Source organism: Zonotrichia albicollis, chromosome 2 (assembly GCF_047830755.1).
Source record: "Zonotrichia albicollis isolate bZonAlb1 chromosome 2, bZonAlb1.hap1, whole genome shotgun sequence".
NCBI classification, from domain to species: Eukaryota; Metazoa; Chordata; class Aves; order Passeriformes; family Passerellidae; genus Zonotrichia; species Zonotrichia albicollis.
The window spans coordinates 43,729,472-43,745,833 of record NC_133820.1 but is presented as its reverse complement, the minus strand read 5'-3'; the positions used below and the strand labels follow the sequence as shown (position 1 = coordinate 43,745,833).

The 16,362-nt window shown below is 47.5% G+C and overlaps 2 protein-coding genes across 3 annotated transcripts; both read left to right on the top strand.

Moving 5' to 3' along the window:
* The first annotated feature begins 4,249 nt into the window (after positions 1-4,249).
* On the top strand, positions 4,250-4,740 carry LOC102063621 (mid1-interacting protein 1A). Its single transcript, XM_005495469.2, has one exon. It carries the CDS (start codon positions 4,330-4,332, stop codon positions 4,723-4,725), a length of 396 nt encoding a protein of 131 aa, XP_005495526.2. The 5' UTR covers positions 4,250-4,329; the 3' UTR covers positions 4,726-4,740.
* Positions 4,741-10,146: 5,406 nt separating this feature from the next.
* KCTD14 (potassium channel tetramerization domain containing 14) lies at positions 10,147-15,549 on the top strand. 2 transcript variants are annotated; one of them, XM_005495470.2, is made up of 2 exons: positions 10,147-10,425; positions 13,827-15,549. In XM_005495470.2, exons 1-2 carry the CDS (start codon positions 10,366-10,368, stop codon positions 14,496-14,498), a joined length of 732 nt encoding a protein of 243 aa, XP_005495527.2. In that variant the 5' UTR covers positions 10,147-10,365; the 3' UTR covers positions 14,499-15,549. The 2 variants fall into 2 exon arrangements, with proteins under 2 accessions (XP_005495527.2, XP_014128527.2); XM_014273052.2 differs by having other exon boundaries at positions 10,147-10,434.
* Positions 15,550-16,362: the final 813 nt, after the last annotated feature.

Sequence of the window (16,362 nt, the reverse complement as noted above, 5' to 3'; positions counted from 1 at the left end):
GTGTTGTCAGTGTGCTGCTTTCACTCATGGAGTGCCCCAAGGACATTTGCAGGCGGACAATGGCTCTGCAGGGTGGGATCTTTCCAGGGCCATGCTGGGGAATGTGAATGGGACAAAGAATCCCAAAATTGTGGGATTGGTTGGGTTGGAAGGGATTTTCAGAGACCACCCAGTGCAATGCCCTGATGTGTGCTGGGACACCTTGCGCTAGACCAGGTGGCTCAGGACTGTGTTGAACCTCAGGGCGTGTGCAAACTCTCTGGGCAACCTGTTCCTTTGTGTCACCAGCCTCAGGCTGAAATGTTTCTTCCTTTTGTTGACAGCAACACCACAAAAAGCTGATGCCTGATTTCTGTGCACAAAAAATGGGGGTCTGTCCAACATTGGGCCCAGTCATGCCCCAGTGAGGGGCAGCAGAGTTGTAGGTCTCAGCCCCTCTAGGCAGCAGCCTCCCCAAGATCCCAGCTCCATGTCCAGACACCCCTGCCTTGGGATACACTGGAGATTCTTATCTTCTCTCTCCTGATCACACCATTTCTCTCAGCTGCTGAGACCACTCTGGCTTTGGCTTGTCCTGCCCCAGTGTGGGCAGCAGGGCCAGGGTCTCCAGCCAGCTGTGGGGGTGTGAACTGCTGAGGGGACTGGGGGCTCTGGAGGAGGCAGCTGAGGCCAGACCCAGAAGTGCCCTCTCTGAAAGGGTCCTGGCCAGGATCAAGGGAGGAGAAGGACAGATCTGAGGTGTTTGGTGCAACCAGAGTCATGGGAGATGTCTCAGCAGGAGGTACTGGGGATGATACACAGTCATTTGGACATGAGGGTGACATTTCCCCTCCCCTGAGCCATGGCCTGGGTTGGGCTCCCCAGGAGGACGTTGAGTCAAGGACAGGTTGCCCAAACCCCAGCTCTGTGGACACAGAGACTCAAGGATCTCACTGCACCAGCACCCAGGAGTCCTGCTTTTCTAGGAAAGCAGCTGCCAGTCAGCAAGTTCCCCAAATGAGGGCCAACAGAATTCCCTCCAGTCAGAGGGAGGATTTCAGAGCTGATCTGCTCTCTGTGTCTCTCCTCAGTTTGGGCAACATTGCCGCCCTGTCTTATCCAGAGGAAACGGAGTGTGAGGGGCAGATTGGGAGAGATCTGGGCCATCCCCACTGCAATGGCACCTCTGGCTGGGACATGATGGAGCTCTACCTTTGGAGCTCCCTGGTCTCCATGCTGATTGCTGAGGCAGGTGTTGAACCATAAGGAATGGATGGAGACTGGTTCCTGCTGAGGAGAGGACCACGGAGGGGGTGATGTCCCTCTGGTGGTTTACCTGGCTGTTGCTCAAGGGTGGGATGTGTGTTCCCTGGAGAACACTGCTGGCTGTGCTGGTTTAGGCAGCTGTGGAGTTAATTGTCTTTTCTCATTTCCGTACTGCCACTCTTGTGTAGGGACTGCAGCACATGGAAACGTGGGAGGAGATACTGTTGGGATAACTGAACTCAACCAACCCAAGGGGCATTTCAGACTATAAGACATCAGTATATAAAGTGTGGGGAAGAAGTGAGCCACACTTGGAATGATGGCCTTTGTCTTCTGAGGTCAGCATTACCTGTGATAGACCCTGCAGTCCTGAGGATTGCTGAACACCCCCCTGCCCATGGGAAGGGGTGAATGTATTCCTTGCTTTGCTCTGTTTGCATGCATGGCTTTTGCTTTTCCTATGACATTGGTTTTATTTCAGTCCACATCTTTTCTCGTTCTTGCCCTTGACTGTCTCTCTGATCCTGCTGGTGGGGCAGTGAGTGAGTGGCTGTGTGGGCCTCGGTGGGTGGCTGGGGTCAAAGCCTGCTGGTGTCACAGCGAGGGACACCTGCAGTCCCCTGCAGCCATGGCTTTGGGCTTGGGCAGCGCTCAGCAGCTGGAGAGGCTCTGGTGCCCCAGGGCAGTGTCACAGCAGGACACGGGGTGAAGGTCCAACCATGGCTGTTGAACATGACCAGTGGGTGACACAGGATGTCCCCAAAGGCCGGTCACCTGGGACAGCTGGAAGGGCTTGCTGACGTCTTGTGGGCCGCTTGCATCCCCCAGGACCTGTGGGCCTCTCTCTGGGAGCCGCTGTCCCTGCAGCTGGCTCCAAGCCCGGTGTGCCAAAGGAACCTTGTGCCTGCTCTGATTGCAGGGCATTGCACCATGCTGCCCCAGGGATGTGCCAAGGCCTGACGGGGCCCTGCTGCTGGCCATTGCTGCTGGCCACGGCTGGTGAGAGGTTTCTGCCCTGCTCCCAGGGGGATGTGGGCAGACAGGGCAGATCAGGCATCCTGGCGTGGCAGAGGATGCTGGCTCTGTACCCACACTGTTGCTGGCCAGCGCGGGGAAAGATCTTCTTCCAGATTGTTCAAGCAAATCAGAGTGGTAGCACTTATTTTAAATCTGTTTAGGAACATCATATCCATGAGAGAGCAGTGACCTGGCACTGGGCTCAGTGGGAGTAAGACAAGAGATAAAGCACAGTTTTGATCCAAAATATTGAATGAGTAAAAAACCCCAAATTCCCTTTTCTAACCGGTCCCAGACATCCTAATCAAAAATCCTGCCCAGTCCTAAGAATGGGGGCCTGCCAGTTCCCCTCCCTTCCCACAGGGCAGTTTCCCTGTCTGTACACCTTTGCCTTTCAATTTTTGTGGTGCTCTGGCCTTTTCTGTACCCCTGGCTGCTGCCTACCATTTTCCTCAGCAGATACTGGGGGAAAGCACCCCACAAATTCACACCTGCTCACCTCTGGTCTGGCTCTGTGGTCAGGCAATGTGGCTGTAAGCCAGCAAGGTGTGCTCAGGGCTGAGGCAGTGGATGGAGGGCATCATTCCCATCTGTTCAGCCCTGATGAGGCCTCACCTGGAGTGCTGTGTCCAGTTCTGGTCTTTCTGGTATAAGAGAGACATGGACATACTGGAGAGAGTCCAGTAAAGGGCCACAAAGGTGGCAGAAGTGAAGGAGTATCTTCCATATGAGGAAAGGCTGAGAGAGCTGGTGGTGTCCATACTACGAAAGAGAAGACTAAGAAAGTTGTGATCAGTGTTTGTAAAGATGTGATGGCAGTCAAGAGATTGCTCGAGAATCTTCCTACTGGTCTTCAGTACAGGACAGGAAAAGAGTAGCAGGCACAAACTGAAGCACAAAATAAATCTCATCTAAACATGAGAAAACCTTTCTTTTTTTTTTTTCCTAAAACTGAAGGTGCTCAAACACTGACACAGGGTACCCAGAAAGGGGGTGGAATCTTCATTCTCAGAGATATCCAATGGTCCCATTGTTGACCTTGCTTGAGCAGTTGTTGAAGCACATTGCTCCAGAGGTGCCTTCCAACCTCTCCAGCACTGACTCTGTCTCTGTCCCTGCCTCTTATCCCCTTTGCTGCCAGCCCAGGAGCTGGCTGCAGGCTGCTCACAGAACCTGACCAGGAGGATGCTCTGCCAGGCCTGGGTGGAGGTTGGAACACTCCAAAGCAGGGCTCCTTTGGGGTGGGTCCCACAGTCTCTGACCCTTGTCATTGCCCCTCCAACGACCCTCCTTCAGACTTGGAACTTTCATGTTTCTCCTCAGCTGACAACGCCTGAATTTTAAAAGTACCGTTTCTAATTCCCTAGTCACTTTTAAATCCTACTGCCGGCCATATTACTCCTTTATGGGCAGTTTGGGGCAAGCACCTTCAGAAAGCATCACCTGTTCATTATCACCTTCTTTTAGCAGCATTGCTCTCTAGGCCAGCTGCCACGGTTGGGCTGGGTAAGACCCACCAGACCAGCACAGAAGAAGGTGAGTTTTCAGGCAGAGCACATAAGAAATTCACCTTCTCTGGATAAACCCACCTCTTGTTCTCCTTCTCCACTCCTCAAAACTGCCCAGATCAAGGCAGCTTTCCCATGGCGCTGCCTGCAACCTGTCTGCCCTGGGGGAAGGGGCTGGACTCACCATCCTGGGCCTCCAGCAGTGGTAAGGACAGTGGTGACAAGGCAGGATTGGAAAGTACCTGGCAGACCCCAGGCACCTCCTCACCACCACACTCAGAGCACAGGGATGCAGTGGGACCCCCGGCCAGCTCAGGCAAAGGCCACGGGGAGGCTCAGAAGAGATTGCGCAGATCCAGGGACATGGTGTAGCTGAGCCCCAGCTGGGCTGGAGCCAAGCGCAGCCCCGTGGCTGTCCAGCCCAAGCAGGGCTGCCAGGGGAGGACAGCAGGGGAGGGCCGTGCCCCAGCATTGCATAAAAAGCCCCCGCAGGGCCAGGGAGCAGTGAGCCTGTGAGAAGAGCCCAGAGCAGCAGTGCCAGAGCTGTAGGAGAAGGGCCATGGAGCAGTACTTCTCAGCCACGCAGAAGATGGAGCAGGAGGTGATGTTCCCCAGCCTGCTGCGAGGGGTCTTCCTGCAGGAGGAGGGGGCAGCCCCGGCTGCCGAGAGCCGCACAGACCTCTACGAGCGCTACCAGCTCCTCAAGGCCATCAAGCCCATGGTGGAGAAAGGCCTGGCCTCTGGGGGTGACCAGAGCCCCAGCGGTGCCGACACCGACACAGACCCAGCCTTAGATGAGGGTGCAGACAGCAATCTGGAAGAACGCCTATCCCATCATGTCAATGGCTTGCAGCAAGTTCTGACAGACCTCACCAAAAACACCAACGCCCTGACGCGCAGGTACAGCCAGATCCTGGAGCAGATCAACCTTAGTGAAGATCAGTCCAGCTCTTGAGCCTGCACTTCCCGTCTCTGAGGTAAGAGCTTGGGGACACGCAGTGCCAAGGAAGAGCTGGCTGAGGGGTAACAATACGTTGTCCTCATGCCCCATCAGCTGTGTGATGTTATAATGTTTGCATTACACCCCCAAATCCCAGGAGTTCTGAGTCTACACTTCATTGCTCAATGGAAACATCCTCCTGGATTCGTCTTTCTCAATTGCCATTGGTGCAAGCTGTGTCAGCAAACAAAGGCAACTCTGTGAGCTCCATGCTGTCCCCAAGACTCCCCAGTTTGCAGCAATGCAATGTCTTTCTGCTGCTGGCCAGACACTAATGATCCCAGGGACAAAAGGGATGAGTGGTTGAAATACTGTGACTGGATTCCAGGAGCTGCCAGTCACTGGTGCTCCAGTTATTTATCTTTTTTCTCTGGTGGAAAATGCAACAGTCATTTTTAGGGAGGAGTTTGGCACTTCCAGGTTTCCAAATATCTAACTCTGGCACACCACCTGCAAACAGCTCAGACACTTCAGTCTTCCCCTAGCCTGAAATGCAAAACCATTCTCCATGCTGGTGGGACTTTGATCCCCTGAGGCCCCTTGGGGAGACATCTCCGTGATCCATTAAAGATGGGGGCTCATGGCCAAGGTCATTGTAGTGAAATGGATAGTGTAGAAAAATAATAACAACAAAAGAGGGCATTAAGAGGATTTTACCCTTATTTAGGAAGACAGCCAGACAAGAATGAGGACATCCTGACCATGTGTGTTATCCCCACAGGGTCTGTTCTCCAAGTCCAGTGGCACTTCTTCTCGTGAGTCAAGTCCCACTGAGGAGCATCCTTTGTGGGCAGCACAGAGCTTGGCTGTCTGCCTGCTGGGTGCTGTCTGTACCATCTGACTTGTCCCGTGGCCGATCCTGCCGGCAAGCTTCCTGCTTCGTTTCACTCCTGTCCTAGGGGGATTTCTGCGGGGCAGAAATGAGTGGTTTGTGTTGCTGCTTTGTAGAAGGCATCTGTAACTTTGAAGGGATGCTTTTTTCTGTGTGTGCCTAAACCCCTCCAAATCATTCTCTTTGGAAATGTAAATAAAATGCAAAGCCTTGTGCAGATGCGTCCTGTGTTTCCTACCAGCTGTCACTTCTGTCAAACTACCATCCCCCAGCACATGAGGCTGAAGGACCTTGGCCACCAAGGCCACGCTTCAGTGCAGGGAGATGAGCTGGGTTTCTTTGGCAAGGCTTTGAGATGAATCTTCCCCCATCTCTCTGTCTCTCCCACCTCGCAAAACCTCAGTAATCCTGCCATCATTCTGTGCTTGGAGCTAAATCCCAACCTGCTCTCCAGCATCCTTCCCTCCCTCCCACAACATCCCCTTCTCTCCTGGATTCCCAGCACCGTGTCCTCTCCTGTGAACAACCTGTTGGAATCTTCACAAGCTCCTGCAAAACAGGTGAGGCAGTTCTGCTCCTCCTTGCTTGGTCATGACACACTCCAGAGCTGGACACAGAGGAGGAGGTGGGGATGCTCAGCTGGAGTAGGAAGGCAGGACCTTGCTCACTTCAGATCCCTGTGAACTCTGGGAAAACCAGGACAAAGCCCTCACTGAGTGGGTGGACAGGAGCTACAAGCTCTTCACAGGCAGGTAAGACCCTTCAGGACAGGTTGAGTCCCACCTCCAAGGGACTCATTTCCTCCCAGACACACCGCTCTTAGGAAATCCTACTGAGCTGGGCACTAGAGGAAAGTGCCCCCTTGCCTGTTCAGGACATTTTAAAAAAATCTCCGCTGTTGAAATAGTGCTCCTTTGGCTGAACAGTGCTTCTCCATCAACTTTCCACTTTTGACTATAAAACTTGAGATCTCTGAGCATCTGTGGTGAGAGGATTGCCACCAACCCCTGTGTTGCAGGCTCTGGTTGTGTTGTTCATGTTGCTAAAGGTGCTCTCTGAATCTGCCGTATCACAGAAGTGAAATGACATCCTTCAGGCTGAAATCAGAGACTCATCAGCTCCAAAAGCCTCCATCTAAAATGAGCAGATGTTCTGCAGATGGCATGCCTGTTTCCTCCCTCACCTCCAGGCAGCTCCATGCCTTGCTTACGTATTCATGTTGACCCCTTTAGCGGGGTCCTGATAGCTCGGCAGCAAGTGAAGATCCACAGCACTCTAAAAGGAAGACAAGAGCAGGACCTTCCTGCCTTGCTTTTATTTTAGTGAATCTCTAATTACACAGAAAATCAAAGAGAAAAATTGTTGTGCTGTTTAACAGTGGAATGTACTGTGGCAGCTGAGATCTCAGATACAAGCCTTCAGCCATGCATCCTGAGAAGGTGGGTGGAGCTGATAAATGGCTGGAAGGCACCAGTTAGGAATGCTGACAGTGTTTGCACAGCACATGGTGTTTGATTTAGGAGTGGTTCTTGAATTGCTGAGTCTCTTAAACAGAGGCTGACAATTCAACATATTAAAGAATAAAAACTTGATAAATACTTTAATGGAAAGTACTATTTTCCAAACTGATGCACAGTCACAGAATCACAGAGTGGTTTAGTTTGGAAGGGACCTTGAAGATCTCCCAGTTCCAAACCCCCTGCCATGGGCAGGGATGTAACCTACTGGGTCAGTTTCATCAGGGCCCCATCCAACCTAACCTTGAACACTTCAAGGGGTGGGGCAGCCATACTTCTCTGGGCAACCTGTGCCAGTGCCTCATCATTCTCTGAGTAAATGTATGTATCAGTACAGAGATGTTCCAGCTCATGTTATATAAATATTTATACAATTTTCAAAAAGCACCTATTTATTCCCCACAAAGTCACTGTCAAGTTATTTTTCTTTGGTAAAACCAAATTTCTAAGCACTAATATGATTATTTTTATGATTCATATTGCAGTTGCTCATCCAAGTTCCAGGCACAGGCTAATTCTTTCATTAAAAAAAAAAAACAGGGAAAGGATGGTCCCTGCCTCAAAGAATTTACAGGCTTGGAAATATCCCTTTTACATAGAATAAAAACTGTGGGCAGAGGAACCAGACCATTATGTTCATCACACTGAGGACAAGCCATGGTTGTTGTAGCAGTAGAAGAGCATCATGGCCTCTCTGAGCTGGCAACTATTCCTTTTGCTAAAGTGGTAAGTATTTCTGTTGTGGAATTGAATGTCATTAGCCACCCTTGGTTCTGATTTGAGGAAATCTCTCAGATGAGCAAGGTAAACTCATCTACTGCCCTTCACCGTGCCTGAGTGAAAAGCTTGTGTGAGCAGAGAGGTGATGGTCCACCCATCTTTTCATCTCTGCAGCTGCAGAAGGAAAGGTTACCACTCCAGCATTGAAGACATGGTGGATGTGAACTCTGGCAGCTATATCCAGGATATGATCTGAAACACCTACATAAGCCAGTCCAAAGAATGAGATTTACAGCCCTTAGAGGTCCAGGACAAGCAGATCTTCCAGGTCTCCCTGTTTTCCAGTAAGCATTAATCTTTTAAAATTTATTGCAAGTCTCAAAACCTGGGGTCCCAAGCAGACCTCACCGGTGCATCCAGCACTACCAGCTCTGCTGGTCTGGTAAAGGGAAAATTCAAATATTTCTATTCAAAGCAGCACAGATAACTCAGACAGAGGTTATCATTGAGGATCCCTGAGGATGCTTAAGAGAACCAAAAGCAAAATGTAACATGGGTTCAGTGATAGGTTTACCCAAATGCACAAAGCATCCAAGAGTCTGGGCCCAGCTTGATGGAGCCTTTCATGAGGACAGGCTTCAAGGGAAGTGAATCAGTCTAAATTCTAACTGGTTTTCCCTCTGTGCCTCAAGCTCCTGCTCAGATCAATGCTGTCTTCTGAGAGGATACAGATCCAGCAAAATTCCTGGAGTATTCAAAGCAAGAAAGCTGGTGTCCATGAGCACAATGCAGATTTTGTGCAAATTATTTCCTTATATACCATACCGACAATTTTCATAATTAACATCTCCCCCAGGAAGATTTTTAGGAAGTCTTGTATTTGTCTGAGCTTTTTCTTTTGGTTGCTGGCAAAAGGAAGCATTTTGAAACAAAAGAGAGTGAGGCAAGGTTGGTAGAGGGGATAACACCTTTTATTTAGACCAACAGAAACTGGAAAAAAAAAAGGGAAAAAAACCCCCATGCAAGCTGAAGCAGAATCTGACAGACATGGGAATGCCTCATGTGCCCTAAAACATGGATAGTTTTATCCATCTGTATCAGCTGATCTAATAAAAGATAATGTCTCTCATTACAAACTTTATGTTACATCTCTGGACAATCATGCCCATGGCAATTTTGCAACCAGAATGAAACGAAGACACAGAAGTGATGAGTGCCCTGAAGACAAATTTGGAATCAACAGTGCACTTAGAATGACCTGGAATGAAATAAAGGAGACCCTAAAGGGCTGTGGTCTGGTTCTAGAGAGGTTATTTAGGCTAGCTCTGATGTAATACTCTGTGTTTAATAAATCAACACAGACAGGGAATCATCATAGAATCACAGAGTGGCTTGGATTGGGAAGGAGCCTCAAAGACTATCTAGTTCTATCCCCACCCCCCCACCACCGACCCTGTCATAAGTGGGGACACCTTCCACTAGAACAGGTTGCTCAAAGCCCCATTTAACCAGGCCTTTAACATTTCCAGGAGTGGGGCATCCACAGCTTTCTCAACCTGTGTCAGTATCTCATCGCTCTCGCAGTAAAGGATGTCTTCCTTATACCTAATCTAAATCTCTCCTCTTTTATCTTCAAGATGCTCCCCCTTGTCCTGTCATGATGTGCTCAGGCAAAAATTCACTCTCCTTTTTTTATAAATCCCCCTTTAAGTACTTTCAAGTTCACCTTCACTACATTCTTGTGAGTGTTTTGATTTTGTGATAGTCTTACAACCACTAAATCTGTGGTGCAGCCCACATTCTATATTTGGTGGATACAGGATATTGGAAAACAATGTCATGCAAAAATAATAATCAAATATTTATGGTCAATTAAAGAGTTTATGTTCAAGCAGAGATTCATGTTTGGTTTTATTTACTTTGCACAAATTACTCAGTGCCCAGAGATTGTATGGGTGAGGAAGAACATACCACCACCTTGGACAGATTGCAGACACCCTGTAGATCTGTCATCAGTGTGAGTGAAAAATGGGACTGATAAAATTGCTTGGGATAAACTGTGCTTTGAAGCAGCAGTGCATGGAGGCCAAAAAGCTGTGAAAGTGTTTACTGGTTTTGATACAACCAGTTGTCAAGGCACAGGCAGGGCTCACTGGAGGTGCCTCCCTTGGAGGGGATTATTCAGCCCTCAGTCACACAGCAGCGCACGAGGTGTGTGCTGGCAGCCAGCCTGAGTCCACCCTGCACCTTGCTGGTTGCCAGAAAACTAATGAGCGAATACTTCCGCTTTCAGGCTGTCCCCTCCCCTCTCCCTACACCTGCTGCTAGAACCAGCACTCTGCCTGGGACAACCTGGAACCTCCGTGGCAGCAGCTGGGCTGGGAGCGGGGGAAAGCTGACCCAAGGAAGAAAGACCAAGGCAAAGAGGATTGGAGCACAGCTGGGAGCCATCCTCCGTGTGGGGTAGGACACCAGCACTGAGCAGCAGGTTTTCCCAAACAGCTGAGCCCTCAGCTCCTGGGGAAGATGAGCATTTCATCAGAGCACAAGCCCCTTGGGAAGCAGGTCACCGGCAGCCTGCATACGGTGAGTAAGGTATGTCCTCAAGGGCACAATTCCCTCATGCGGGATCAAAGCACCCCTGTTGGGCTACATTCGAGTGGGGTTTTTTCCCCCCATATGCTAATCTGAAGACACCAGGCCTTGCCAAATATATCCCTAAGAAGAAGATTCTAGTTGAAAAGCTGTGCCTGTGTGCACCTGTTGTGTTTCTGGAGGGCCAGGTCTCTCAGAGGCATGCAAGATCTGACAACAGCAAATCACCAGAGTGGTTCTCCTTTGGCAAGAAATGGGATTCAATTAATACAACATTTAATTGGTCAGTTCCCTAAATAAAAGCCTGTTGTAGGTTTTGGGGTTTTCAACAAGTCTTATGAGTCTCTAGTGATGCCAAAGCTGCCCTGTGTTGTTGACATGCAGGTTCATCAGGTGGGAGCAGTAGTTTTTCTAGCTATAAGGGAAATTATTGGCAGTCTCAGACAAGCAGCGTGTTACTAGGTGGAAATCAGTGATGAGATTATTTCTTTTTACTCTTCTCTGCTTTCAGACTATTGCTAACCAGTTTGTCTTCTTGGTTAAAGCTGAACAATCTCTTCTCCAGACCTCTCTGTATTAAGAAAACCCAAGCTTCCTATGTTGCACTTTTCAGATGTAAGTTGCAAAATGCTTCCCTATGGAAGTAACTGTTTTACAGATTAGTAAACTGGGGCACAAATAGATGGAATGACTCTCCTGAGTGTCATCTTGCTGGCTAATTACAGAACTGGGAATCAGCTGGTGCCAGTACTTCCAGTCCACTGGGAACCACTTTGATGCCAGGCTAAAACCATTAATCAAGATGCAAGAATATGAAGTTGGCCTACTGTATAAAGGAATAAATGTTTTCCATTTGTATTAGTGACAAACAGCACGAAACATCTGACCTGCCATCTGAAAAACGAGCAAAGGCTCAAAAGCCTGAGAGTCTCCTGTCAAATGGTCCCTGGTGGAGAGTGCTGTTGGTAGCTTTTGGACTAATAGCAAATCTCCTAGGGAGAGACTTGACTACAGAAACAGCTTTGGGCTGTGTTTTTCAGTAGGTGGAAATCACAAGATAGTCTCAGACAGAATAGTACTTGTCTTCTTGACCCAAGTGTAAATGATTGCTCTTGAAATTAAACTGCCCACACTAGTGCAAAGCAATATTCCAGCAGGGTCTTTGACCTGAATCTCCTCTTGCTTCCCTGGCTTGCTTAGGGTGTGAGAAAATTTCTGCTAAATCTGATAGTTTGCTCCTGTTTAAAGGAAAAGTCTCCATTGCACCAGGCTGTCTGTTCCTAGTCCCATCCTTTTGTCAGCTCTGTGCTTGTTAAATCCTCTATCAGCCAATCCAGCTCCGTAAGATGAAAGAGAAGCAGAGCTGGCATGAGGTGAGCAAGAGAGTACACAGAGAGATACAAGAACAGGACAGGGAGAGGGCACAGGAGGCCCCCCTTCTCTTGGTGTGTGCTGTGAGATCAGCTCACGTCATCCCGTGGGTCTGTAGCCATGTGATCCAGCTAAGCGCTTAAGTACACACTTCACCTGAGGCATGTGACCAGCAGCACTGAGGCAGTTCCTTTTGTGATCAGATCCAAGAAAGTGCAGGTGAACTGCTGAAAAATAGGGTTGTTTATTGAGTGACGCCTTCCCAATGGCAGGTGTGGCCCAGCCTGGCTTGTGACTTGCATTACAGTACTGCTGGCAGGAGGAAAAGAATTCTCTTTCTTTCTTTCTTTCTTTCTTTCTTTCTTTCTTTCTTTCTTTCTTTCTTTCTTTCTTTCTTTCTTTCTTTCTTTCTTTCTTTCTTTCTTTCTTTCTTTCTTTCTTTCTTTCTTTCTTTCTTTCTTTCTTTCTCTCTTTCTTTCTCTCTTTCTCTCTCTCTTTCTTTCTCTCTTTCTCTCTCTCTTTCTCTCTTTCTCTCTCTCTCTCTTTCTCTCTTTCTTTCTCTCTTTCTCTCTTTCTCTCTTTCTTTCTCTCTTTCTCTCTTTCTCTCTTTCTCTCTCTTTCTCTCTTTCTTTCTCTCTCTCTTTCTCTCTTTCTCTCTTTCTCTCTTTCTCTCTCTCTTTCTCTCTCTCTTTCTCTCTCTCTTTCTCTCTTTCTTTCTTTTTCTTTCTCTCTTTCTCTCTTCCTTTCTTTCTCTCTCTCTCTCTCTCTCTTCCTTCCTTCCTTCCTTCCCTCTCTTTCTCTCCTTTTCTTCTCATCTGCTGAGTACTACATAAAATGACCAAGTGCAAAGGGAAGCTAGTAAAATTTTTCATACTGAACATACAAGACGGTCAATTTAAAAAGTCCAGCTTTCCAGGCATTCAGGCCTCCTTCAGTTCACACAATGGTGTTAATACAGAGGGTTAAAAAATGCGAACAAACACACAATCTTTACATTTTTCCATTTTAGGTCCATGTCAGTTGCATGAAATATTTCCTTTACTTCCTAACTAAAGCCATCATACATTTTTAGGTGCTTTGCTAAAGAGCTTCTGTCCTGCACCTCTGACCTGATGGATTTTTGTGTCTTACTTCAGAGTTTGCAGCTAAACCCCTAGAAGCCAATTCCACCTATTTATAAAGTTTTAAAGGCTTTAGTTTCTCCTTTAAAGAGGAAGGAACAGTTCAGCTTATAAAAATGAAACAGCACAGCTTTGGGCTCTATCTTTGTCCCTCTGCACATGGGGTGGGTGAGAGCTCATGTACTATTCTTGCTGTAGGTGGCCCACAGGGACAATGCTTGTGAGCTGCTTAGGAGATCAGTGCTGGATCCTGTAGCCACTCCCAGCTTTCCTGGGCAGGGTACTCCTTTTCTCTCTTTCCCACCAGGAAAATGACATTTTCCTACATCCCAAAGATGAGGTGAGGACTTAGCCATTTAGAAATGTCCAAGTCTTTGCTGCTCTGGTGGTGAGAGCTGTATAAGCATCCTGCATCTGCTTTTTCCAATAAATCAGGTGGAGGTTCCCATCTGATACCCACAAAATGGGAGCTCATATTGCTCTTCACACCATCATTCCATCTTCCAGCTGTAGTAATTACATATCCTCTGAAAAGAGAGAGACATGGTTCTCCCAGGATTTTAGAAGCTGTGGGAAACTTAGAGGAAAGAATTCAAACAATTATTATCTCTCTTTCTGTAACCATTGTTTATAGATATGATTCTCCAGAGTGTGCTATTCATAGTTCACCAATAGTGTGAGAGAAGATTCCTAAAGGCCAATCAGGTTTTAGGTCCACCACTGTTTCTATCAGAACTGTAGATTTCTAAAAATAAAGTGTCTTCTCATGCCTTCTGATGATGGAGTCTCTGTATAGCCTTTGGCTGTCCACGATACAATCATCTATCTTTTCCTTGACACTTCCATGTTGATGACCTCAGACTGATAATGCACATGGCTTTTTGTCTTTTTTTTTTTCAGTTGTCACCAATTGTGGAGTTAAATGTTGGCGGGGAGATGTACACAACAACACTGAGCACCTTGAAGAAACACCCTGGCTCCAAGCTGGCAGAGATGTTCACTGGCCAGCCCAAACTCAGGACAGACTCCGAAGGGAGGTTCTTCATTGACAGGCCAGGCACCTACTTCAAATACATCTTGGAGTACCTGCGCAGTAACCAAGTGCCCACCCAGTGCATCCAGGACGTCTACAAGGAGGCGTTGTTCTATGACATAGAGCCTTTGATCAAGCAGCTTGAGGACTCCCCGCAGATCTTTGGGGAGCTCGTGGCGAGGAGGCAGTTTCTGGCCCGCGTGCCCAACTACAGCGAGAACATCGAGCTGATGATCCGCATCGCGAGGGCGGAAGCGGTTGCGTCCCGACAGTCCAGCGTCATCGTGTGCGTGGTCAGAACCGAGGAGGACGCAGCCAGGTGTCAGGATGCCTTGAACAGTTTGGACATGGATAAAAAATCCGTGGTGAAGTTTGGCCCCTGGAAGGCTGTGCCCAGCATTTCTGATCTGCTGGACTGCATTCAAATGGACATTGAAGCCAAAGGGTACAAAATATCCTTTCAGCCCCATGTTGCTGAGAAAGGTTTTCGCTTCAAGTCGCATGACTTCTTCTACAAGTTTCTGTTCACCTGGTGGTAGCAAAGTGCCACCATTGATAGGGAAAATCAGAAAGCAACCACTGGAACAAATTAACCCTGACTGTGGAGAATAAAACACGAGCTATCAGAGGGAGAGGAAGAAATGCACAGGCCAACAAAAGGATCTCCTTTGGCTGTTTTCCATATCAAAGAACACTTAAGAGCCACTTTACTTGGGATTTAGGGGATAACTTTTTAGAGGTTTTAAAAGGCTCCAGAAAAAGGAGGAATTTTACTCTTCAGTGTTGCTTACTATTCGTTCAGTTCAAAGAGATGGATCTGTGAATTGAGCCAACCTCACTCAACCCAAGGGAAATGAATAATCCCAAATAAGCCTGGTGGACATGTAGAGTTGCTCTCTCAAATGGGAACAGGCCACGTATGTGGAAATCCTGACTGAAACAATGATATTACCACATACTCAAATTAAATTTGGTTTCTAAATGGGAAGGCAAAAGCTATTCTTCTCCTGCCTTTCTACACTAGAATCTGGGTTAAAAGGAAGGATTCAGTGTCCTATGATCACTTCTTCTTTCTCCAGCAGACCAGCTACTCTCTAGTCAATATATTTATTACCATTATTTATTATTTGTTCTGAAGGAAAGACAGAGAACCTCAGCTACGGCCCCGGATAAACAAAAGGCAAAAATACCATCACTGATATGAGGAGCTTATAATCTAAGGACACACACTCCTCTTTCAGACCACACAATCTTTATCTTTTTCTTATGACACTCATTATTATGATGATGCTATTTCTAACTATATAAGCTCCTGGAAGAATTGGGAAAACCTGCCATGATTTGGTGGGAAGGAAGTGGTGCTGAAGGAACAGCGTGCAAATTCTCTTTTACCGAACACAAGTTGCATTGTACAAGGCATTTAAAAAAAAATCTTAGAATTTGAAAGTTTATTTTTATACTAGAAATGGCTTGGGTTTAATCACTCTGAGAATCATAATGGCTAATTTGATAAAGACCATATTTCCTTTACTTCTTGGAGGATGGATTTCTTCCAGTCAAGGACAATAACCATAGAATCATAGAATGGTCCCTGGGATTTCAAATAAAGAAATTTTAAAATTTTTTTGAATTATGCAGAAGTGCTTTATTTACTGACATTTCCCCCTCAAGATCCCTGAATTCTAAAGACCTGAAGTTTTGTTTTAGGATAACAGATTTGAGCCACTCCTAATTAAGCTGTTTCAGATGTCCTTATCCTAGCATGGACCTCCCCCCAGTGACAGCCGTGAGTCACTCCAGGCTGCAGGGCAGTTCTGCTCTAGGTGTGAAGGAACTCTGAGACCTTTTACATTCACAGCCTTGGTAAGAATGGACACAGTCAGTGTCTGAGAGGACAAAAAGGTTTCAGAGAGGCTCTTTTGATCCTAACCAAGTGGTTGGTGGTGCTCAGCCTGGAAGAAGAGAGATTGAGGAGGCTTCCCAGTAGACAAAAGGCTGCTTTAAAGAGATCTGTTACACTTTGTCCATACTAAGGGTGGGGAAACTGGCTTAAGTCACAACAACAGAGATGAAAATTAGATATTAGGAGAAAAAAAAAAATCTCAGTATAGAATAGTTAAAGCCTCATACCAATCAACCTCTATAGGACTGCTGCCATGAGAAACTTTAATTGGCACACACTCAAATTCTGTGTTCAGTTTGGGGCCCCTTACTCCAAGAAGGACATTGAGGCCCTGGAGTGTCCTGGAGAAGGGCAGTGGAGCTGGGGAAAGATCTGGAGCACAAGTCTGATGAGGAGCAGCTGACGGAGCTGGGGGTGTTCAGCCTGGAGAAAAGGAGGCTCAGGGTGACCTTATCGCTCTCTACAACTCCTGGGAGGAGGGTGCAGCCAGGTGAGAGACA